Source organism: Anopheles nili, chromosome 2 (genome assembly GCF_943737925.1).
Source record: "Anopheles nili chromosome 2, idAnoNiliSN_F5_01, whole genome shotgun sequence".
Taxonomy (NCBI): Eukaryota; Metazoa; Arthropoda; class Insecta; order Diptera; family Culicidae; genus Anopheles; species Anopheles nili.
Genome location: NC_071291.1, coordinates 37,313,971 through 37,339,429, shown reverse-complemented (window position 1 = coordinate 37,339,429; position 25,459 = coordinate 37,313,971). Strand labels below are relative to the sequence as shown.

Genomic DNA, 25,459 nt, shown 5'->3' with positions numbered 1-25,459 from the left:
GGGCAATGAGATGTAAAATACACGTTGTCACTGTATCGATAAAATGTTTGCCCCCTGCCAATATCGCAACCGGGAGAAGTTTTTATTTCAATCCCGATGGCGTAGGGAAATTTGTAGGCGTAATTATCAGCGATGACCGCGTATACCGGATGAACAAAGAGTAGGATCTATCCCGGCTGATTTCTATGCATAGCGATTGGCGTACGTGACCACGGGCCGTATCCCGATAAACGTTGACATACATTGACCTATGAGGCTCGTGGAATTTAACCAGCACCCGTCGGCCGAATGGAGGCGCCTGGTCATGCACTAATAATTTCGAGGCCACCAAAGGAAAGCTCTTTTAAATAGGTTGATCGGCACCGGTGAAAACGTGTTGGTGCGTAATTTACGCGCAGGAAAGTCTCGCATGCACGTCCTAATCTGGGACATTGTTGGCCATTTCATAATGACAAGACAACTTTGTACTGTTGAATTGAATGTGCCTCCCATTTAATGGACGCTGTTGGTACTCCGCTTTCACGTGTATAAGTACATTATATCATGGAGCGATGATGATTGAAATGATTGGCGCAGAAAACGGATGTTTAAAGTAGCATAACCCCACACTTAAAGCAGATAATTTTAAAGAAATATAATTTGATTGTTTCTTTCATTCAAAAATCAACGAACGAAATTAGTAAGAACGCCGTAGTTAATATCAGAGATTACCGCTCATCAAAGTTTATTTCAATTTGCAACAGGCTCGATTATGCCGGCGATGGTTCAATAACTAGAATTCCCAACCGTGCAGCTGCTGCTGCCGGTACACCGTCACATTATTATCTAATACCATTTCGTACGTTATTGCAATTGTAACACCATTAATCCTATAGGCAACTGATTAGTGTACGTGTCATTGTCACTGCGCCCTGCTGACACAAAGCGCGGCTTTGGCGGAGAGGAGAGCCGAAACAATGCTATCAAAATGGAGGTATCATATGTTGTGGCCAAAGCGAAATTGGAAAGGATATATTTAACAATATCGTCCAGAGCCTGTTCGGGCGCTAAACCGCCAAACACACGAACTCAACGTCAACTCACGACAACTAACTGTATTAGTATACCGCACTGAGATTACAACATTCAAGAAACCATTTGATTTTTTTTTTTTGCTTTTTTTGTTTTGCTTTTGCTTTTTGTTCTCATTAACCGTGTTAAGCTCTTAATGCTCCGTCACCAAACCGATAACGATATTCACTGGTAGTTTGTTTCGTAGCACGCTTTAATTCGTCCTTCCTGAGGCTGGTAGAATTGTGCACGATATGCATTCGAAATAGTTTCGAAACGTCGCTTGCACGAAAGATCCACCCCTAAGCGAAAATGGAAGGAAATCTAAAACGTTTGTCTACACGCGGCGCACAAGGATAAATAGCTTGGGCTGTTGCTGACTCTTACCACCAGATGGCTCTGGCGGTTGGTTCAACAAGGACTGTGTCTTCGCTTACCGGCGGCGGCTGCGGCGGCAAACGAAAGCGTAATGGAATGTTACCGTCAGCCGAGTAACCATGCTACAATGGAAAGCTATGGAAAGCGGGGGTCGTGCTGCCGAGCCTACGCCGGAAGCACAGGCTAACTAATATTCTAGCACAACTGGCGATTCCAATTGCTACCGGGAGGGACAATCGCCAACAAACAAAAAACCTCCCCATGTTTTACAGCCTAATGCAGTATATAAGCTGAAGTCTGCTCTAAAATATAACGAGTAATTTAAGTAGTTTTCGATAATGCACCAGCCAATGGAGGTGCCTGATTGATAGTTTAGAACGATAGATACTGTCGCGCGGAAAGCTTGTCAGGCCGGTTTTTAAGCTACCGGCTTGCTGATAGGTGTATATAAAAGTGTATCAAATAGCGTACCCTACCGAGGAAACTGTTCGTATATGATTGCTGTGAAGCCACCTATGCTTCTCTCTTATCATTGATAGTGCCACCTCCGCCACCACCTGCACCACTGTCAGCGTTCCCATTCTCGGCCGCAGACGCTGGAGAAAGCGAACGTTTTATCAGAAACCACGAAACGAACAGCTGAACCAACAGTCCGATCACCGCAAACACGACCGTCTTGACACGAAGCGAGGAAAACGCCGCCAGTGGACCACCCATTCCAATTTCCTGTCTCCGGGGCGGCGCCCAGTGTATCTTGTCCATGTCGAGCTGCAACTTGATGAGCTTCTTCGAGTGTTCCTCCAACTTTTTGTTGATGTCGTCCAACGTTTGCATGATTCTGCGGATAGAGAGCAAACTATGAAAACAAACCCGACCAACGTACGAGATGTGCGCGGACGAACCTTGAGCCAGAAAGAACGGTATCGTGATCATTCGAGTGACTAGAGTCTGAGTTGGGATCGTTCAGATCCGGAGTGGAAGTATTGGAGGATATCTTTCTTGGTTTGATCACGCCCGAGCGGTTCTTGCGCAACGAGCCACGCGAATCCACCTGCAGTATGTTAAGCGGATCCGTGCTCACGACCGATGCAGTCCGCACCATCGGCGCTTGGTGGCGCGTCTTCGTCTGGATCCGGTAGTTGCTTTCGTACTGCCGCAAATCGTTACGCGGATCCCAGGGTCGCAGATCGGCGAACTTGTAGTGCCACTGGCCAGTAACAAAGTCCTGCTGGAACAGCAGCGGTACCCACTCGGTGCACGTCGCCTTCCGCTCTTTGGCCGAGATTCGCTGCGCTTCCTCTAAGGCCGTTTTCTCTTCCGTCGCGCCCACCTGATCGTCCCGGTGGATCGCGGCCGAAACGTGCTGCCAGAGCCGCTCCGACTCATTCGTACCCTGCGACTCCATCGGCACGGTGAACCGCTTCAGCCGTCTACCCCGCACGTCCTGTGTCGGATTGAACAGCAGCGATTCCTCGTTGGTACGCGAGTCCTTTATCCGGATCTCGCCATCCCAGTGCCCATTGATGGAGGCAAGCGTTTCCTTACCGAGCTTCAGCTTACCCACCACCAGATTCGTGTACTCGTTGCCGCCCAGGAACGGCTTCAGCTTAAATTCCAGCTCCGTCTTGTAGCCGGTGTTTTCGCACTCAATCGAAACTTTGCCGCCCAGCTCCATCGACAGCGTCCCCATCAGGATGCCCTTGCAGTGCGCGTATGGCACCGTCAGTGTGTAGCATTCGCCACGCGGTAGCAGCGTCAGCGTAGCGACACCCTCCAGGATGGCCGACGTGCTGTTTCCGTAAAATTTCGACTTCGCCAAGATGCTGCAGCTGATGCAAAAGCCGTCCTGACGGTTCGTCACGTAAAACACGGACACCGGCGGGTGATGGGACACCTGCTCGGCAATGTAGAATGTCCTACTGCCGTTCTCGTGCTGCCAGTAGCATCGGAACGTCTCACCCAGGATCGGATTGTACGGTTTCTTCAGCCCCTTCGGCTTTTTGTAGAACCCAGACAGGTACCACTGGACCACGGTTTTCATGCGCGTGAAAGGATCATCCTCCAGCACGGCCTTGGACAGGATGTCGGCGTGGTAGTACGAATCGGCCAGCTTGTCAAGGAACGAGCGGGGTTCCAGTATGAACGTGGGCAGTACCACCTTGCTCAGATCCATACCAGGGCGCACCTGCTTCACTAGGAACCAAATCAGGCTCTTGTGTTCCTCGGGCAATTCCTCCACCTGTTCGCCAGCCTATAAAGGGAAGGAAGCAATCGTTATGCATCAGAAACAACAATACATGAGGGAAAAAACACACTAAATCCGTGGTACTTACCGCACCAAATTCCTCCTCGGACGAATGTACGTACGGCGTCTCAGGGAACTCCTCAACATCCATTCCTTCACCCAGATCCGACTCGGAGTCGGACTCTCCCGCCGACACCATCGTGCCCTGATCGGGTTGGCTGTCGATGTCCAAATCTACATTAGTGGAAAAGCCAAATAAACAAACACAAACCCCATTAAGGTTGGTCTTTCAAACAACCCATCGGTACTTCTACAATGCTAAGCATTTTGGAATGAATTGTAACCAAAAACCGATTCCCACATTGATCATCTGAGATGCGTATCGTGATGCCGTGGTTGCCGCCCTTGGAAAAGTCCGCTGGCGAGCTACGCCGCCGCATCTTCTCCGATCCGCTGCCCACTGCCGCCAGCCTGCCAGCATCCGTTGACTCCGCCACACCGCCAACCTGGTACGAATTGCGGCGCTTTCCACCCGCCATCAGCATCGCACCGTCATCCTGCTGCTGGCCATCTTGGAACACCTCCTCGTCGTCTTCCTCGTCGGCGCCGGCCGGTGACATCGTGCCGGTCGATGACGCCAGCCGCCTGCAAAGTGACGCACCAATGTCAACCGAGCGGCAGCGGAAAAACTCTGGCGAATCGCGCAGATACCGTTCCCAGTGGGCCACCGCTAGGTAGAGCTGCTGAAAGATCGGTGTCGGCGAGGGACAAGCGCTACGGGGCACGGATTTTTCGATCGGTTCTACGCGCAAATTTTTCTTCTCCGGTGGCGACGGTGGCAGATACTTGAGCAGATAATTCAAATGCTCCTTCAGGCGGGGTGCTAAAGGACGCAAGGATATGGCACATTTTTTGTTTGTTTGTTTGTTCGTTCGTTCGTTTGTTTGATTCCAAGCGTCAGCGAAATGGTACGAATTTGCATTGAAGGTGACTCGGGGTGAAGGGCATCAAAAATACAAGGAAGGTTCAACAATTCATACGACAACAAGGGACACGATACAACGACGACAACGAAAAGGTAGGACAAGTACAAGCCAATATGTATAAATCGCATGAAAGCCACCAGACACGAAGCGTCAATTGTGATGGCGAATGGATGGGGACGCAAACGTACGGGAAATTCGAGAGGGATACAGCAAAGAGAAAAGAACCATCCATTAGTCATCGGCTGTGAGTCGGCGCTCGAACGCAATTGATCAAAAACAAAAAAAAGGGAAAAAAAGGGCCATTAACGCCGCTGGCCGCTGGCGCCTTACCGTGCTCATCGAAGTGCTTTTCGTAGTCCGCCTCGGACCATTGCGTTTCGTGCGTGGTACTGGTGGCCCCTTCACTCAGGTTCATGTCGATGTTGGGCACCGAACGCACCAGCAGGGCCGAACAGCGCAAGGACAGCTCCAAGGCGTCCATCCAGCATTTGCCAGCCGCCTGACTAGGTGCGCGGAAGATCAGATACGAGGTCGGAAGTGGCTGCACGACGGCACCCATCGTTTCCTTGTCCGGACCACGAGGCGCCCAGATCGTCTGGTCGAGCGGGTGAAACAGCTTGAAGCAGAATCCATCCTTCTTGCTCGGTCGCTCGATCACTTGGCAGGATGTCAGCAGCACGGTACCGACCCAGTGGCTGCTCTTCGTTTTGGGGCTCTTGTAGATGAACAGTAGGCCCGGTTTCAGTACGCACCACAGCTTCGTCCAGGATTTCAGCGTCCCTCGAATCTGCAACATAAAACATTCAACATAACGAACGACCTTGAACCCGCGCACTCATAGTCGGAGGAGAAAGCTACCAAAATCGACTCCGCAACAACGCGGTGCAGAGCTAAAATTTTGGTAGGCTCCGGCCATTAACCTTTGCTTACCTTTAGCCAGTCGGCGAGCACAATAACCGCCGGGTCCTGCAGGGAGTTCAGCAGCTCCGATGCCACCCGTTTCTTCTCACGTCGGTAGTTCTTGCGTTGTGCTTTGTACGACTCCTTTCGATTGAGCTTGGCAGAATCGTTCTGGAATGGAGCGAATGGAGGGCAATTAAATATACAATCAATACCCCTGCGAGTACTTAATATCCCAGCAACGTCCCATTCGTCCTGTCTCGGCCTATTATTATTTCTACCAGGAATCCGAAAAAGCTTCCCTCCCAAATCGTTTGTTTTTATTTCATCGTATCTCGTCTCGCAATCAAATAATGCTTATCACCAGAATAAGCCCTTCTGTTCTTCAACGGGGCCTTTACGCATTCGGTACACAAGTTGTTAATGTGTATGCTGCTGATCAACCAATAAACAAACCCCGTTCAAAACACCGGTTCGTTACATTGCGGATGACTCAATTGCTGTCGAGTGCGGCAGATGATTTTCAAGCAAGCCTTTCTGCTCGGGAAATTACGACACCCCACACTAATCCCGGCATGCGGAGAAGGTTAAGCAAATTATGCATGCGAATCTGTTGTTTGATTGGAGATTCTTGTTTCTTTATTTTTTTTTCTTCCATATCACCTTCTCTCAGCGTCAACGCAAAGACCCACTTTGTTGAATCTTTTACAAAGCCGCACAACAACGCACACCGAGGTGTCGCAAGCACGGCACACAAACGAGCCACACCACTGACTGACTTCATCCTTCCGGCAAATGTTATTCAAACAACTCACCGTGTCCTTTCATCGCTCTCATGCCTCACAAGCTCCTTCCGCAAAAGGTTCTTTGCGTTCTGTCCAGCTCACAATGGCGCTGGAAGCGACAGGAACACCGTGGTGTAACGCACGGAAACGGGAACCATTACTTCCAATTACACCGCCCGTTTTCTTCATGCTGTCTCCCCCAGGCAAAAGCTCCAGGACGCACGCCGTCGTGTGGTGACAATCGACGGGTTGCCCTCCAAGGTATGCACACACTCGCTTTTCCAGAGGTGTAAGAGTGTTATCGATTTTCCGGCTGCTACCTACCAGGATGAAGTCTATGTCTGAGGCGTGCTTATCAGCCAGTGCGTCTGGCAGTAGCCTACTCCCTTGACGGTGACGGTGGTGTCCGCTCGGAACGGAGGAAGGATACTTTAATTTCATTACTCCACGAAACCCACCGGGGCGGGCAATCGAGCGTCTTCAACGCCAACCAGTGGCGGTTAAAGTAGGCGAGCTAAACAGGAAATTCCCACCAAGCATATAAACGATGAACATTTCTAATAACTTTAAGGCATACTCGGGCTTGGCGGCGGTCGGGCAGGATTACGCCATTCTTTGGCCGTACAAACAGGCCACAAAAAGCATCCGTTCCGGCTTTGGCAGTCTGCAAGCAGTGGAAGTTGTGGCGGGTACCAAGCAAGCAAGCAAGCAAGGAAAAAATAACAAACATAACTTCCAGCAGTAGCGACCGGCGGCAATCAAATCATTTCAGCAACCATTCCGGTAACCGTCGTTTACCCGCCGGAACACGAACGCCACCCAGGAGGGTTGGCAAGACACCGGTGTGCGTGCCGTTGGTCCATAAATTACCCCGCTACGACAACGATTATACCGAAGGAGTTTCGCTCGGTTTATTAGAGCTTTCATTTTTGCGCAAGAATGATACTACCTCTCGCCGGACAAAGCGCGAGCGCTCGACAATGCGAACGAAGGATGATTCATCCTGTCAGCATTCGCAACCCTCCCGAAACCGGCCGGGGAGAAGGCAAAATCCGCGGAAAAGCACCTCAGCTGACGGTATATGAAGGGATTACGACTTCACGTGCGGCATTGCATAAGTTCAGGCGAAACGGGAAGAGAAAAGTAATTTAAACGAGAAATATATACCGGTGGCGTTAGCACTCATATCAGCACACGCAAATCAAACTGCTGCAAGCTGCGGGAGAAAATGTTAATTGCCATTGCTTCATTAGCAAATGCGGTGCCAGTGTTCGTGCTGTTGTTGCAACACGCCCGGTTGAATTTCGTTGCTGTTGCCTGTACTTAGGTTTTGGGAAGTGCGCATGATGAACAACACGTGATTACGCGCGCCAAAAACTAACATCGTTTTAATGCGGCTTACATCATTCTTCTTTTTCTCTGGTTTTCGCGCGAGTTCACTTTGCCAAACATGGTTGTATCTCCGGTGGTCTAATGACATGTGCATATCTGTTTTCGGAGTTTCGCTTTTTTTCTGACTTTAAATGTCCCGTATTTGAACGCCCATCGCAAATGAAACATGCGCATATTGAGGATACCAGCAATCGATTCCCATTTGGTTCGTTCAATTTCGAATCCAATTATTTATTCATGCAGGCTTTTAGACCGGTACAAGATTTGTTCACCACACCAGGAAAAGGATATCCACCAATTCAATTACAGGCATGCGTAACTAATGGATCCAACATCAGCTCCATTTTCCCATGCGTTGTACATGATTAATTCCACCCAAGGGAGGCCTACAAACCACGACGAACATGCACCAAAACTGTTTCGAACGTTTTTTGTTCAATTTATGAACGTTGCACAAACAAGCGTTCGTTGCGTTCAGAGTTCAACAAAAAAGGCATAAGCAGCTTTTGGTAATGCTATAACTTAAAGGACAATCATATTACATTCAATGAACGTATGGGGGCAATACTATTCCAAATCTCTTGGACAAAAGAACTATCGGCAATCGGTTGTCGCGTTTGTACAACAGCTAAAGTCAAATCCGTTCGGTCATTAAGCATTCCCACCGCATAGTAACGATATTTAAGTAGCGATAACCTTCCCTCCCATTCTCTGTAGCACACTTACCTTGTCGGGGAAGCCGGACTCGATCTTGGGGCTGTTGTCGTTCCATCCCGAGATTCCTAGAAAGAATTTCATAATTCATACAGTCTGGCTTTGGCTGCGGTAGCAACGTCAAAATGGTTGTTGTTATGACGCGCACAAATCGCGCAAATGTTGCTGCTGCTGCTGCTGCTGCTGCTACAGAAGTTGATATTCTAGGGCAGCTGCCTGCGCGAGGTATCGCGGGCAATATCCCCTCGGTCAGTTTATTTATTTTAGTTGATGATTTTTTTTTTGCTCTTCTCTTTTTCTCTCTCCCTTCGAGCGGTTCTATCTACTTCTACAAAGGAACACACGAACACGAAAACTCTCACAAACGGCAAACGAGAACCCAAACAGTTGCCAAAAAAATAACAAACACGACCCGCCACAACCCACCCCCGGCTGCTTCTTGGTCTTCTAAGACGAAAAACAACTAATCTGACATCATCTACGTCCCGATCGTGCCCGGTCGTCTTGGGGTGTGATCTATAAAGTATGTCCACGCCGGGCTCTGAGTCGCACGGAAAGCCAGGCACGTCTGCTCGAGAAGCTGTTAAACGGTGGTGACAACGACGACAGCACTAACGAACTTTTTGCCGGTTGGTGTTTGCTGTTCGCAGAATCGAACGTGAAAATCCGGACCACCACCCTACGCACTACCATTAATTAGAGCTGGGGCAGCTCTAGTATATCCTTGCACCCTTCTACTAGCACTACTGTTGGAGAGGGTGGTTTGGGATGCAGGTGACGGTACGATGAGGAAAAACCAAAAAAAAAATCACTACACATACTCAAGCAAAGGCACAAACAAACGTACGCACGGCACACAGAATTAAATACGCATCATACTAGCAACACATCAAAATCTACGCCTAACTACGCGCTTTATCACGCTCCGGTTGGTTTTCAGCGCGATTCCTACAAGGTTCCTCCCCATCTGGAGGGTGGTGTATGGCGTGATCGCTTATCAACAGAACGAGCTGCAGTACCATCCATGTTTATCCCAATCGTCGAGCGATGATGCGACTAGGCGTTGGAACGATTTCATTCACTTCACAGCAGAGATCGAGATGCTCGCGTTGTCGGTGCTTTTTTTCGGGGGTTGGTGGGCCGTTAAATGGTTAATTGGCTTATTTACGGGCACAACCGATCCAGGGCGTAACAAGGGACAGTTTAGCACCAATTTGAGCCCTCCCAACAATAACAACAAAAAACCCACTCGTACTACTGCAGCGTAACGGGGCGAATGTTTCTCTTTGTTTCACTGCTTTGTAACGGATCTCCCAATCACCGGGTGGGTTAGTTTGCTGACGCAGAATCGTACTGCAATCTTGTGCGCGCGATCGATCACACGATGGGAAAAAGGCCCTTTACACGTTCCTTGTGCTATGCTCACGCAAAGTGAAAGCGACAACGATCGCGTTAGTGGCGATCACACACTGCAAAACGAAACGAAGAAGGCTTCACTTCACGCCACAGTGGGTCCAAAATTAAGCGCCACCTCCATGTCACTGGTGCATGCGTGTGTTGAAAATTCTTCACAAACCCACTCGACGTCGATAGAGTTCTTCACCCGCGGATGCCGCGCACGATATGACGCAAGGGTTTATTTACACCACGGCACCAAAAACCGAAACCCCCATTCCGTGGCGGTTGCGATAAGTCTGTCCGTGTGGCGTGCGCGTGTGAGAGAAATCAACCATACTTGTGTTCGGTGTTGTTGTCACTTGATCGCACGACCGATCTCACTCTCGCTGGGGGATGTTTTTCCCAAGATCACGGCCACAGACGCCACGCTAAGTGACACGGGGACACCGAAAGATCACCACCGGGCCGAGTAGAAGTGTTGGTAAATTTAGTCCTTCCGAATAGAGAAAAAAAAATACGGCCCATCCGGCACACCGGTTGCGAGTGGACTGAGCAGAGGCAACGAACCGATCCAACCGAACGCCGTACTGTGGACACTGCACACACCTACCAAAACCGGTCGAGCGATGGACGTGCTTCGGAACGCTAGGAAGCGACGATGGCGTGATATCGATGCGCCTCGACACATGGCCACGGCTGGCGCGACAACACGAACGCAAAAGCCGAGGCGCCCATTGCAACGGGACGAGGTTCGGTTTCGAGAGAAAAAAACCAAACCTAAGTGACCGCGACTCAGGTTAGTAGACCGTGCGCCGTGCTCGAGTTGCCTACTAATCGAGTACTAATTACCATATGACCCTCATCCACGTGGCGCGTCACTTTCCCGGTCGGCTTCGTCGGCTTTTTCCAGCTGATACACTGCAATAGCCTGCCATCGCTCTGTGGCGCGGTCGGGCAGGCAGTCAAGCAAAATAGTCATGAATATTGAAGCGCAATGTTAACGGCCCTGTAAGTGTGGGGCGTGCGTGCGAGTGGTTGGTTTTCCTTTTCGACGAGGTGCTACATTTCCGCGGTTCCGCGCCACATACGTGTGGACATGGAAAGCGAGCGAGCTTCGCGAGTTTTTATCGCGTTCGATCGATCGATTTTCGATCGTCCATGCTGGTGGCGTAAAGTGGCCAGACGCATGTACAAATGCCGCAATCAGTCATCTGCGGTTTCCGTGCGGTTCCATGCACACCCTTACAGAACCGGATGCAGCAAACGAGCGAATGGGCGAATCGATCTTGCGTCACAAATCTATCATTAGGGTGAACAATAACTAATTAAACGACACAAATAATTCCATCAGGCAGTTCTAGAAAGGCTTCGAACATTGAATATTATGCATGTATTTTTCTTAAACAAATCAGAACAAACACTTTTAAACGAATGAATAAATTTTCCATGTCATTCGAAAAATTCGATAAAAACAAATCTTAGACCAATGAATGGAAGCATGAAAATCAATGAAATGAATTCCACCATACCGCCCAAATTTTAATTTCAAATATCACAATTCAACGGAGCGCACATTGCTTCGCTAACGCATACCAATGTGGGTCCGTTAGTTCTATGCACTTTTCCACCAGTGCTGCACGTGGGCAGCTCACGAAAAAAAGTATAAATAAACATGTAAACAAACATTCGCTGCAGAAGAGAAACAGGGTTGTGCGACCAAAGCGAGGTCGGCGAAATGAATGATTTTCTGATGTGATGTTTATAAATTTCATGAAAAGAAAGGAAAAAAACGTTCAAACAAAAAAAATGCATTCATCAACTCTTCCCGTGGAACAATATTACGTGCTCTCCTAACTCGCGTATGGTTGATGCCCACAAGGGAGAAAACCGAAACGACTTTTGACCGCGATACGGTTCTCGTCGACCCACCGTCACGGTCATGATCACCACCGGTTGGTCATGTATTTGTGTGCAGCGTTGATCAACTCGTGGGCGGTGGGCGGTGTGGTATGATGACACTAATTATTTCTGGTGAACTTACGTCTAAAAATACCAACGCCTTCTTACAAAGCGACAGCGTTACAATAATTAAACAGTATTTAGCCACTATGCAGCGCAACACAGTAGTTACTTAGTTTAAGCTCACAAGTTACCTAGCGTGACAAGATTCACATTTCATTTGCTTCCATTGAGTTAAAAAAAATTAACTAAATCATATTACATATATTTTGTTTTTTTTTTATATCAAGTAACATTTTATTAAAAAATGGAACAAAATATCAACATTTTTGAGAGCCAATACATGGATAAACACCTTCCGACTATTGGGTTTGAATCCGATGAAGAAAAAAATCATCCTCCCCTAACAATTAGTTTCCGTAGTAGATATGGCCGTGAAAAAAGCTCAACCCTTCCGTAGCACAATATACACATGACGACGAGATGAATGTTGAACATTTTGCTTTCAATTAAATCGTGTGTTAGGCTTAATTATAATGCCAGCTATACTTCAACTCCAACTATCAATCCATATAATATAATGAAACGTCTAGCAAAAACTCCTATATAGGAGCTTACACGTGGAATTACCAAAAAAAAAATACAAAAAGCTCATCTTCTATAATCATATCGTCAATGATAAACCTTGAGGATCCGAACCGCCATCCTAGACCTCTATCGTCGTACTTTTATGGGCGGTACCCACTGTGACAGAGAACGTGCACTGCACTATCACTATCTAATTGCACAATCATACATAGGTAACCTATCTGCCACTAAGCACCAGCACAAGGACATCTAGAAGGTGGCGACACAAAACCTCACACCGACCATTCTAACCCCACCCGGTGCAAGCCTTCCAAATCCGCCCACACCATCGGCAAGGTCACCATCATCATCATCATCATCGACGTCATACAATTACGTATTTGAAGGTGCACAACTGACTGCCACTAATGATGGTGAATAGGTGTGAATTGTCATACCGTGCGAGCAACAGTAGATCCCGATTGCCGGTCTACGATCGAGTGAGACAGAAAGAGAGAGATAAACGACACAGGAACAGAAAATTCAAGAACAGGGGCCACGTGAAAAACGTCGATAGAGCGATGGGCTCCCTTGGTGAAGGTACCTATTTTACCATGCAACCGTACCGTATCATTATTCGAGGAAGTGCCGGTTCAAGCTCCATCAGCACACCAGTTGCAGTTGCAGTTGCAGCTACACACTTGCCGGGCGTGAATGCACATATGGTGCATTAGCGAGCGACCCACACCCCCGCTAAACACCACCCTGCGACGTTTGTCCTTCGGGCCAGCCTTGCGATGGTGGTGCCAGTTGCATATGTCAGCTGCACATGATTTGTTCCAGAGACCGGATAAGCCCGTGCGAGATGTCGAAAAAACTGGTACACGTGCCTGCTTCTGCTGTGCTGTGAGAAGCAACACAAGCAGCTCGAGAAAAGGATTGGCACTTAATGGAATCGATAAATATGTTCGAATGAAAAATTAATTTTACCAGACACAGAGTAATTGCACAGTGTTGAGGTATTACTAGAGTGTCTAGCGATAGAGTATCATTTTTGAAATTCAACACGAAATCACAGCCAAGGACATACATTACACACGTCTCGTGCTCATTGACAATCTTCTCCTGCCGCAGGCTGACTCGCGATATCGCCTCCCGTAACGATATAGATATCGAAGAACAGGAACCTCTTCAACTAGAAAATCACTACCCATTTCCATCACCATCGAGACGGGATCGATATAATCGCTTAACGGACCGATCGATAAGCACGTAATCCGTCTTCCGATGCGACCTGAAGGGTAGCTAGGCTCGTTAAGCCTTTGGCCATCTAAATCGTTGGTGTGGATTTTGAGGAACGAAGCAAACAAAAAACAGCTGCAAATTTATTCGACCGTGCCTGGTGCGTTTAACCGCTGCTAATCGAACTCGCCACACGTCCGTGCACGTCAGAGAGGGCTGATCCAGGTGTGTCTTAAAATAGCGCCTGTGGCGCTTATCGATGCGGGCCGGTTCCGTATCAATGCGCTCAACTGTCTGGAAAACGGGGTCGTTTCTAGGCAAGGTATTACATTTTTGCCACAAGATAAGTACTGCTGGCGCATTATAAAACCCGCTTCCTATAGGACGAGTTTTAACAAACTTCGATGAGTTCATCGTTTGCATGCGTTTCATCCAAGCCAAAGTTGGTTTCTGGACGTTCCGTTCCTAGGCGATACATTTGGCTTTACTTATTCAACGCCTACCACCAGTATAGCTAAACACTCCATCGAGTGTGACCCTTGCTTTAGGTCCATTACAGCATCATCAGCTTCGTCGACGTCCTCGTAAACATCAAACCGTTCCTGCTATTTATAACCATTTTGCTTGCGGTCCATCAGTGACCTTCAAACACACACCAGATGAAATGTTGATGGCGTGGTTAAGAAAACAGTTCTACGCCTAGCAAAACCGTCCAGGAAAAAGCAAATCCAGGACACTAAGGACGCTATAGATGCCCTCTAGCACAACGATTACAACCATGAATGGACTCTTCGAGATTTTCAAGACGCAATTGGAAGGACACGTTTCACCGTAGACGGATGAATGCAGCTGATTACGGATTTTTAACGACTGGAGATTTCAGAGAAAGGGCAACCTGTTCATAGGACCTGCAGAAGATGACGTTAATGATGACGGCGTCGATGAAAGAGTCACGGGGCTACTAAATACGTCAGGAGGCTGATGGAAAATGATCATAAAAAAGGGAATAACATGCCATACATTTTGTTTATCACATTTTATAAGCAAGGTTGCGCAATTCTACCACCTGTAGGTCCTACGGCCTCTATGGTGATTACATCATAGATATAAACCCTGATATGCAATAACATTTATACTATACAACAGATGGGACGGTCAAGCAAAAGGGTCCATTCATTCGGCGCGTCGGAGGGCTCAGGGTGCGAAGAAAAGTAATTTCCTTAATGGGCACCGTTGCGAAAGCCGCACCAAAGGGCAGTTTAGTGATGGCCATCGGTTGGTATTCAATCAAAATTTAACCTTCCAGCCCACTGTGCTGTCTAGCGATTGCCGGGCCCCTCTTTCGCCCTGATGGGAATGGTATAAATTTTTGAATACGTATAAACTATTCAGCCACGCTTCAATCACGCTATCCTGTAGTGTGTCAGGATAGTGGTTGTCTCCTTACATCGTCAACGTGACAAAATGGACCTTGATATCGGCTACCCTCATTAGTCAGCCGTTCGTTCTCCAATGCCCAGGGAGGTTCCCACTGCAGCGGATGGAAAACTAAGTTTAAGGAGTCACTTCCACGTTCACATTCCATCGTACCGGACCGTAGCGTGTGACATGTGACAGTTGCATTTACTTAGTTACTTAACCGGCTGTACAGTCGTTTGCCGACTTTGGCCAATTCCAGGAAAACCCGTTACCAATTGCGGTTGAGTATCGTCGTCGAGAAATTACTAATCCAGGCCATTTTGGTGGGCTAATCAACACTCCATTTCAATTAGGGAGTATCACGCCTTGCGCATTCTAATGGCGGGAATGGTTCACCGAAGCCTGACGAGTTTGATTCACTTCCAAACGTTGAGACCATTGTCCTTCTACACGTACGGAATTTTCAGCTTTTGCAAAAGTCCCTATCTCAGAGGCGTATTGCAATACCGATACTCTATTAATCTGTTATATAGATCCAACATCGACCAGCATGACATGAGTCAACGTAAAGTTGGCAATTTTTTGAGTACAAAAATTTTTTTCAGGCTATGGTATGTAGATTCACATTTCCATTTGATAGCAACGTCGTAGGTAAGCCCCCTATCATTTTGATTTTTCCTAGCTTATCTCTAACCGGCCCTTTTTTCGATTCCGTTTTATACTTCAGCTACGTAGTCCGCAAATCAATGGCATCTATTGTCATCGGCGTATGCCAGGATGTGAACTGACTTGTACAAAGTGGTTCACAATGGTACTATTCCTGAGTCTCGAATAGTCCTTTCTAGCGCGAGATGAAAAACGAGACAAGATAGCTCATGCCTCTGAGGCAGACCGTGGGTGGGACAGAGGTTTCTCCATTTTCTTTTATTCGAATCAATGATCTGTCTGAGTCAGCTGGCACTTAGCAATGCACAGATTATTCTACACAGGCACCCAGCAAAAACCCCCCAGGAGAATGGAAAGAGACAAGCATTTGCAGTTATTAAAACAGCGTGGTTGATTTCTAGCCGCTCCAGGCTCGGACGGTAAAGTTTGCACAATAATCATACTTATACAAACCTCAGCTAATGCCGCGATAGGCCAAACTGAATCATAACTTCTACGGAACAAAGCAAAAAGTTCATTCAAAATCGAAACATTTTTATCACCCATTGCCAAGCTGGATGATTTTGCAGTCGCTTTGCGTTCACGCTTGCCGCAAACTTTCAGCAACACCATGCACACCATGGTCGAAGAAGTTTAGTGTTTCTTCTGCGTTCGCGTCGATGGCGCACGGTAAATATTAGCCAAGTCTGCCGAACAACTTAAACAACAATTCCCGACAACAGCGGGCAAACTATTTCCCCACCCACATCTGCGTTTTTCCGCAGTCAAGAAGTTTTCACTCGCAAAATGCACACAAATGCGCCACTGAAGAATTAAAACGGTCTTGAGCGGCAGTCGTGGAAGGAATCTCTTCACGTCTCAAAATGTTGCTCATAACGATGAGAGAGTAGCGATATATTTTTCATGTTTTTTTTATTTGCTGTATTTACACAGAACATTTAAAAATAGCCCCCCAACGGGCGAAGGGTGAAAAATGAAAGACAGCAAAAGTCACTTCAAACCACTCGCAACTGGTGTGATTGCGATACCGTATCTCATCAGATGCCCGGGACCACCTGGTCCACTGTTTTATCGATCGTGACCAGGCCTTCCTATTTTACGTCAAAACCTTTTCAATCCTCCTTCCGTCTGGTCGCAAGCGTCCCGCCCTTTCAATGATGAGCCAACCAATCGGTAGGCTCCATCCGTGCCATCCTTTACTGACCGAGATTTGTACACCGAACGCGAACCCATTCATATCAAGTGGTCGTAGATATGCCGACACAACCGAACAGCAAACACCTCGAATCGAATGAATCAACGCTAGAACGGTCCATGGGGCGGGAAATCTTTTGGGGATAAAAAGAGAAAGACAAACCAGTTCCAACTCGAGTGCGTAAAACGCCGAACGGTGGGGGGTAGATGGTTGACTGATTGCCCTTATCAAATGAATTGATTGCACAGGCACGCGTTAAGGACGTTATCGCGACGAAGGCGACTGACAAAACGGCCGCGATGAATTAACTTCACCTCGGAAGCGCCCGGCGCCCGGTGTTGGACGTAATGGTTCGTGGCACTGACAGGAGCTTGACGCTTGCCGAAACTTTTCCCAATGGCCACAATCTAGCGCCGAGCGTCGGTGAGCTTGCGAAACGGTGGAGAAAGAGCCGAGCTCGACACAAATAAACGAGGGAAAAAAAGGGAACCGATGATGGTGATCCCACCAAACGCCGTCGAAAGCGAAAAGCTATCTGAAAGCTACCTGCTATCTGGCGAGTGGAGTCGTTTGGTGAACTCTTGTGGCTCCAGTTGACCAATCAACGACAGCAAACGTCGGAAAAGCATCATTATTGCACCTCTCATTTTTTTTGCCAGTTGTTTTTTCTATCTTTTCCTCGCCGAACGAAACGGGTTAGATCCACGCGACTGATCACCGCAAATTGCAGCGGGTCGAAGGTTCATAAAAGTGGAACAGTTAGCAAACGGTATACACGTGCAAGCCACATAAAGATGTCTTGTCTGTTTATTTCTCAATTACGGTCGATACGCCTCCCCGCCATCAAACGGTATGGACGGAAAATGCGCCGGATATATGATCCCTTTTGCTCTATTTTCGCTCTCTCTTGTTGCCAGAGTAAACAATGTTGGTGTCGGAATGTACCACAACGTGTTTCGTGTATCCCCAATAACCCCCAAAACCAACGTACGTTCATTACAGTTAGGAGTTCTCGAATTTAATCGCTCTCAAGAGAGCTTCCGAAATGGGCCACGACTAGTTGTGGTTTTTATAGCATGCCTTCAGTATAGCATGATTTATGCATCATCTCCCCTGAACACTCATAGACTCCTTTACTAACGAGCGACTTTGATGTCCTGTCGACGTCCCGGACGTGTGTGGTTCAAAACAAACAAAAAACCCCCAAAAAACGAACCGAAACAAACGCCTTCATTTCGTCACACTGTCGCAATGCTTCCTCGATCGATCGTCCAGCCAGGAGGTGCAATCACGCGGCTTTGATGGAAAACGGCCATTACTCAACGGGAGGTGGCATTAAGTAACGCGACCCGGAGCCTTGTCTTTGAGGCTCACTAGGGGTGTAAAAGCCAACCCTCAGCCATACGCCGGACGGGAGGACACGCGGGTAATGACGAACGTATGCTGTCAACCGACGGCCATGACATCACGTACGGCGGCATCGACCGCACCAAGCAGCACCCATTCCAGGACGGTCGAAGAAACGCTAAATAGCATTCGTTCTATTTTGTGTGTTCCCATTCAGTGCCACTCATTGCGCCCTTACGCAACGGCTGCTTAAACGCACGCCCTTATTGCGGGGGTGGAGAATGAGTTTTCCGCTGCATTATCATTGCTGCTATTATTCGTTCCCATAAAGCGCAACCTCCCGGACTGGGCTAGAAGCACTGCTACCGTTGAGGTTCTTAGTTCGCTTCCATTGCGGTGAAGTTACGCGTTGCCTCTGGCCGTGTGACGCAATCGTATCCGTGTGGGGTTTTTTATTTCTCTCTTTTACGTTTTTTGTTTTTTCATTCTCTTTTTGCGCTTTTGGCTTTTAAGTTAACCATCGTGCCACCGACAATACCGAAAAGCACGGCAAGAGGGACTTCAAAGCCAGGACACCCAAAGGACGACGAGTCGGTGGTATTGTGGACAAATGTTTATTTCTTTGCAGTCGTAGGGCATGAAAAAAGGACCATTTCCACCCCAAACCCAACTCATAAACAACTACTGTGAATGTATTTGCTTTTTTCCTTCGCTTTTACCTTTTCGCTTTGTCTTTAACGACATGCACGGAGGGCTTGGAGAGATTTTGAGTCAGGGGAGTCTAAATCGAAGCTTTAAGAATGGCTAGCTTTCCGTAAAGCAAAAAAGGTCAAAAAATGGCTAAAACAACGGGAAATAGAGTACCGATGATTGTGATCAATCGATATGAAGAAAACCCAGCCAGATAATGCACACCAAATGAAGCAATGGAAAACAAACCAAATAAAGCAATTTGCAGTATTACGCAACACCCAATGGTCTTGGGTTTTGCTGGTCAACTCAAGTGCAAAACGCTGTCCCGACGACTGTAGCGATCATTTCCAGTGCTAAAGGCAGCAGCTTTAATTAAACCATGGAGCGTCTTTTCACGCCTCGTGTTTCGCGATCTTATCGCGGGTTCTTCCCGCGTGGAAACGCGTGTCCGGGAAAGCGCCGTGTCTCTCCTGGACACGCCGTAAATCGCGATAAAAGCATCATTTAGCAGAGCGGAAGAAACCCACCGGACGCCCGTTTAGCATAATCGCTCGTTAGCCACACCGAGGGAGATGTGTTTTTCTTTGTGTGTCTTCTTTCGCCCTTTACACGGCGGCGAATGTTTTGGTTCGTTTAACTTTGCCCTCCCGTTCCGTGAGGTGGTAAGCCATTGAAACAATTTACACTTTCTTCGTATCGTGAAAAGTGTTCAAATATTCCCTCAACTGCACCGAAACACCAGGAAAACAGACGCCGAGAATTGTTCCCTGCTGCAATTCCTTCCGGCACGAACATCCATACTTGAAAGTGACGAATAAGTGCAAAGGTTTGATCAAGCGTATCGCAACAGACCGTCCAGCATTGCGTACCTACTGCTAATTGAAAAAGCAGAGAAAGAGGGCGAGCCTTTTTTTTTGTTGGACAAGTATTCAGGTGTCGTGGTATTGCCATGCTGTAAATTATCCTCTGGAACATTATTGCACTTCTCTCTGCTAGCCTAACGAGCGAAACACGAACATAAACGTCAAACTGAGCCCAAGAAACGGGAAGAAAACTTTGCGGCAAAATAAACCACACCAAAAGAAATGCGCCACAAACGGAAAGAACAACCGAACGTAACATGACATCATCGCATGGCGTCTGGTGGAATTTAATGGCAACACTTTGCCCAGAGTCCAGCTTTCTGCCGGCGCGTGTAGCCATGGCGTGCATTATGGCGCCTGGGTTTTATTGTCACAGCCGTGATAAAATGAAAAGCGTCATCTACTCGTTCAACGAACTAAACCCAAGCGCACCGACGACTCATCGATCATATTTTAGCTCCCCACGGAATATAGTGCGCTCGAAGAGAAAAACCAACAGCTGGGGAAAACCCGAGCTTTGCCAATTGATCTCGCGCGAGTTGGAAACGCGTTTTTCACAGCCACAATTCCATCAACGCTCCACTTATCCCATTTGTCGCAGGATGCGCACACGTTGACGGTGTTCGCACGACTTGCATGCCGTACCCGAAATAGAATTTTCGCAATTGAATCATCCAAAATAGCACCACGGCGTCCGCTTGGCATGCAATATGGATGGGGCATAAATTTGGATGTTGTCCAAATTTAGCCCGCAATCGATCCAGCTAGTGGTGATTATTGTCAGGGGTTTTCCCATGACACACCATCGAAGCAGAATGAAACGTACAATCGCCTCTATGCCATGGTTTCGACTTTTCAACTAGCTGAACGTTGTTACGGAACATTACGGTACTTAACTCCTTGTCTTACACGTGATTATTTTTGGAGTACTTTTTGGAGAGCATTTTTTTCTGTCCCGCATAATGCAGCACGACAAATAGACTAAACAGATAAGCACAATCAGATATTTTGTAATGTTTTTACATCAAGAAATTTACAACAGTATGAAATATTTTATGCAAAAATATTTTTAAAAAAACATATAAATAATACATTAATTAAATGTAAAAGAAAATATTTTCTTTTAAATAGACCAAAACAACAATCACCTTCTTTTACAGCGTCATTATAACACACAAGCAAATGGGAAACTCATTCCAGTACACGAAAAGCGTAATAATAAAATAAAAATAACAGTAAAAAGGATCGAAAAGGAAAAAACGGGTTGTTGCTGCAACATATTATCGCATGAGAGAAGCATACCGTTGGACACACAGAAACTGGCGCTAAACTGGAAAACATAAGGAAGCAGCGAGCATACACCCATAAACCACAAATCACACACGGAAAATGACTGAATCACACACACACACACAAACACGAAAAACAACCAACATGGATGCAGTAAGTGCTGTGCCACCGACCCCTCCGATAGGCACCAGCAAAGGAGAGAGAGAGAGAGAAAGAGAGACAATAAAGGGCGAGGAGACTGCAAAAGAAAAGCCAACCCCCGCGCTCCAGGCTGAGGAGGCTGGGCAGCGGTTCTGGTGGTGGAAAATCGTTCAATTCACCTGGCGAAGATGGGCCCGGGCTGGGACCGGCACTGTCGTGCGACGGAAGCTTGGGCAGAAGCATCTGCAGCGACGTTCGGCGGTTTTTCTTCTCCTCGGTCTTGACGTCTGGGGCAGATGCGTGGTTGTGGCAGAATGGACCGGAACAAGCCCGGATGTGGATGTGGTGAGGTGAGCGTAGCGTGTTCGAGAAAGCGGAAAGAAAGTGAAAAGAAAAAAGAAGAACAAAATAAATGAAATCAAACATAACGAGCGAAAACCATATAACGCAGATGATTCGCGGCGGATGCGGAAGAATCCGAATTAGGTGAATTACAAGGACGAAAAAGCGCACATTTCACGACCACTAGAGTGTGAATAGAATGCAGCAACCGGGAATGAATGCTGCCCCTTTCGAAGAGACAAATAAACACCTCAAAATCGCGTGGGATTCGTGGAATTAGTTAGGCAACGCAACGACGCCATCGTTAAAAATTAACGACAATACCTGAGCCCGTGTGCAGGAGGTGGATTAGACACGGCATCCCCAACACCCACTCGTGCGTCAGAGCGTTGACTGTCACCGGCAGATGATGGGGGTGAACTTAGGGGCCACCAGCAACACAGCGAGCGAATTCTCCTTCCGGCACTAATTAGCGAGCCCGGTGTCACCTAACAGCCAACGCAAATCGCAACATCCCTGAGCACGTACGGGACAAAACACACGACTGAAAACCAACCACAATCACACGCCTATCTGTGCAGCACGTCGACAGTCGACTTCCTTCAAAAGCCCTCCGGCTAGACCCAGCACAATAGCAGCATGCCATCGGCCGCCATTATGACGAATGGTACTGGGGTACCATTTTGGCGTGGCACGGAGATGACGGATGAGGCCCGCTCCCGGAGACAGCGCAAAAAACAATTTAAATTCATGAATAATAAATCCCGCCAGTAACGAAACACACGTCACGGACTAAGGCGCGCTGCGGTTGGAGCTGCTGGCGCGAATGTCAGCCAAAGGCACGTTCGTGGTTGCGATAAGTGGTGCGGGGTCGAGGTCGCTGGCTGGGCCGATTTATTTGGTTGCAAAAATTGAGCATCTTAAAATCTGAGCAGTAGAACATTTCTCATAGCGCCAATCGGCTCCAGAAGAACGATTCCGCGGTTTCCGGATGGAAAATTTATCACCCAATCGTGGTCGAGGTGTTCAATATTTTGTGGGTATTTTGGGTGGGTAATTCAAGTTGTTTAATTAATCATGTTTAAATACAGGCCAATAAACACGATCAATGTACAAAAAAAGGCCAACGCCAGCATGGTAAAATGGCATAAAGATGAAATCACTCTATCGCCAATCAATATTTGAATGCTTTTGAGAAAATTTGCCAACAAACTACACAAAGTGAATTTAACACCAGAGTTGTTATCATTTAAATCTACACTATGTGCCAATGGTATGACTGTATATTTTAACGTGTATAAATTAAAATGAATATATCAAATTACACCGAATATGACTGCATCATGCTATAGAATTGCAGAGATTATTCATAATGTTTATTTAAAAAATATCTTAAATTATTTCAAAAACTTATTCACGTGGCTTTCGATTTAGTAAAGCAACAATTAACCTTCATTATTTAGTAAAATATAGCGAACTGAAACGTTCCAAAGTAGCATACATAACCATTTCAGAGATTATCAAAAACAAAAAAGTATGATGCTTAACGATGATTTGCGTAAGGCAAGGAACATTTTCTTTTCATCTTTTTCTTTCCCCTATTACTTTGTTGGAACCTCGCGCCACCGTACTCCGGTTGGGTGAGCATTTGCGAGCGATTTGCAATTTTCCCGCCATCGCTACCACACAAAGCGAAATCGATCAAACTCACAATCCCGTCTCCGGTGTCGGTGTATGTTTCCTTCGGCACGAGCCCCTGAAACACCCACCCAAAGGACTGCCCGGGAGCGAAAGGCACGACCAACCGGATGGTAACTCGCCGGCTTACGTCCGTCGTCTAGGCTCGATGTAAAAAATCGCTCCACCCGCCAGGGAAACCGCAGGGTCCAGGAGCATAGAACAAAGATAAACAAGCACACCAATCTGAATGCTGGCACAACCGTAGCGTGGCGCCAAAGTGCCACAACGGTGGTAGGCCAATGCAAAATTGTCACTTGTCACGCGATTCGTCCAGCCCACTCATCCACAAGCGCACCCCCAGGCACGAAGGGATTGCGCCCATGCAAATGTGGGCTAAAGCTTCCAGAGGTCGACTGAGCCGCAGTCAGTGAAGCGTTTGAAATTTGTAAACTACTAGCGGCCTTCCGTTGTCGCAGTGCCGGAATGAACGGTGGCTGGAAAACCCGTGGGTGACAGTGGGCTCAAGGAAATAGAGCGATTTCACGCGAGCTTATTGGCAAGGAAATTGCCCCATGGGAAAGCCTGGACGCGGGGCTGAGTGGCGTCATGAGGGTGGCTGTGATTATTCCACGTGCGGTAAAAATTGAGCTAATTAGCTTATGCAAGAGCTGGTGACAAATCTGCGCTGAATGTAGCGCAAAAAAAAGAAGCAACAAAAATTTCAATTGGCATTTACCAAACTGTGCAAAACATTTTCCCGCAAGTACAATACTTTACCGACTGCCATACAATAGCGGATGTGGAATACAGATTGAAGGCCGCATTGAGCAGCTTTGTTTGTGAAAATGAATTTAGTCCTTTACTTACAGGGATATCGACAAAGCGAATCGGCTCGATGGCAAGTAAGCATGCCTACAGTTAGTTGGAAGCATGCCATGGCCAAGATGGAACCATTTTAGCACCGCTTACACGAGCGGCAACCAACCGGAAATACGAGCCAAAAGAATCGTTGTAATGCACAGTAAGCAACAAGAGTATAAATATAAATATAAGAAAATTCCATTTTTTTTTTGGTCATTTGGTCACACATAATTCTATGAAAACTTTTATAACGTTTGATCTATAGCACAGTAAAAGCATTGTGCAGCCAAGAAATGTTTGCTGACCAAAGAACTGTTGATCAAAGAACTGCGTTTTATGATTAAACTCCGGCGAAGCGTTTACTTGGTTGTGCATACAAATGTGTGCAGCCCTCGGAAACAAGATAAGATGATAACGACACGTCATGCAACGCAGTGCTTAATTTTATCTTGAAAATCGAGCCAAACTAAAAATACGTTTCTCAGAAACGCAAAGTTAGGCAACTGAAAAGCGTATCGTTTCAATTCAATTTTACTGATATCAAAACAAACCAATTCCAGCTAAAATGTCTACCAGACGCCGTCTGCCAGTGGCGTGAACGTGTTACGCTAACACCGATTCGTTCGATTCTGGTGGCCGCAACATCAGAAAAAAAACGGTCTTCCCGGGACTGAGCAGAAAGCAAATGAAAAACCCTCCACAAAGCAGACTACGCCGCCCGGAATTGAACGTCGGAAACTTCGAGCTACGCTTTTCCGCTGTGAGAGAGAGCAAAGCCTAAACGAAAGGGAAAACGGGCGAGAAAAACGAACGAAAAACAAAACCGCAAGCTGTGTGGGCTAGGACAAACCGGAAGAAGAAACGATCGGAAAATCGTGCACCGCAGCACGCAAATCAATAGCAGAAGCAAAGAGAGAGTGAAAGAAGGAAAACCCAGCGGTGCGATTTTCCTACGGCCCGATTTTCCTTCCAGACACTTACCGAGAAACTTTCCGCCCGAATTCGGTGGCGTCGACGCCTGATGGGAGCTGCCAAAGGCCGGAGCCGATTCCGGCCGGTTACCGGCATTGATCGGCGTCGAGACGGCACTTACGGAAGCGGACGGCCCGTGGCTGCTGCTGGCACTCATCGTTTCTGTGGAGCGTCCTTAGTGGTACGGGTACGAGCGCAAACAAACCCGGGGGTTGGCCGGAAAATGTGAACAACCACCGACCGGGGGATGCTGAGACGACACCGAAGAATCGTTCGTGTACGTGCGCGTGTTGTGCGTACTTTCGATTCGATAACGATACCAATCAGACCGGACGATTTCGTGTACGTTGCTATGTTCCCTCTATCGACCTGCG

The 25,459-nt window shown here is 47.4% G+C and overlaps 1 protein-coding gene across 1 annotated transcript; it reads right to left on the bottom strand.

The window, feature by feature from the left end:
• Positions 1 to 716: 716 nt before the first annotated feature.
• Positions 717 to 25,242, bottom strand: LOC128721385 (oxysterol-binding protein-related protein 8). The gene is made up of 9 exons (XM_053815171.1): positions 25,095 to 25,242; positions 21,410 to 21,517; positions 8,463 to 8,518; positions 5,590 to 5,730; positions 4,990 to 5,446; positions 4,035 to 4,556; positions 3,762 to 3,907; positions 2,331 to 3,679; positions 717 to 2,266 (listed from the first exon to the last, which is right to left on the bottom strand). The coding sequence occupies exons 1-9, from the start codon at positions 25,240 to 25,242 to the stop codon at positions 1,942 to 1,944; spliced, it is 3,252 nt and encodes a 1,083-aa protein (XP_053671146.1). The 3' UTR covers positions 717 to 1,941.
• Positions 25,243 to 25,459: the final 217 nt, after the last annotated feature.

What these genes read in the sequence shown, in the direction of transcription:
- LOC128721385 (XM_053815171.1), bottom strand. Translation starts at nt 25,242, where the DNA reads ATGAGTGCCAGCAGCAGCCACGGGCCGTCCGCTTCCGTAAGTGCCGTC. An exon ending in TGCTCGCCGACTGGCTAAAG is followed by an intron (nt 5,447 to 5,589) that starts GTAAGCAAAGGT and finishes TTTATGTTGCAG; the next exon opens with ATTCGAGGGACGCTGAAATC. An exon ending in CCGAGGAGGAATTTGGTGCG is followed by an intron (nt 3,680 to 3,761) that starts GTAAGTACCACG and finishes TTCCCTTTATAG; the next exon opens with GCTGGCGAACAGGTGGAGGA.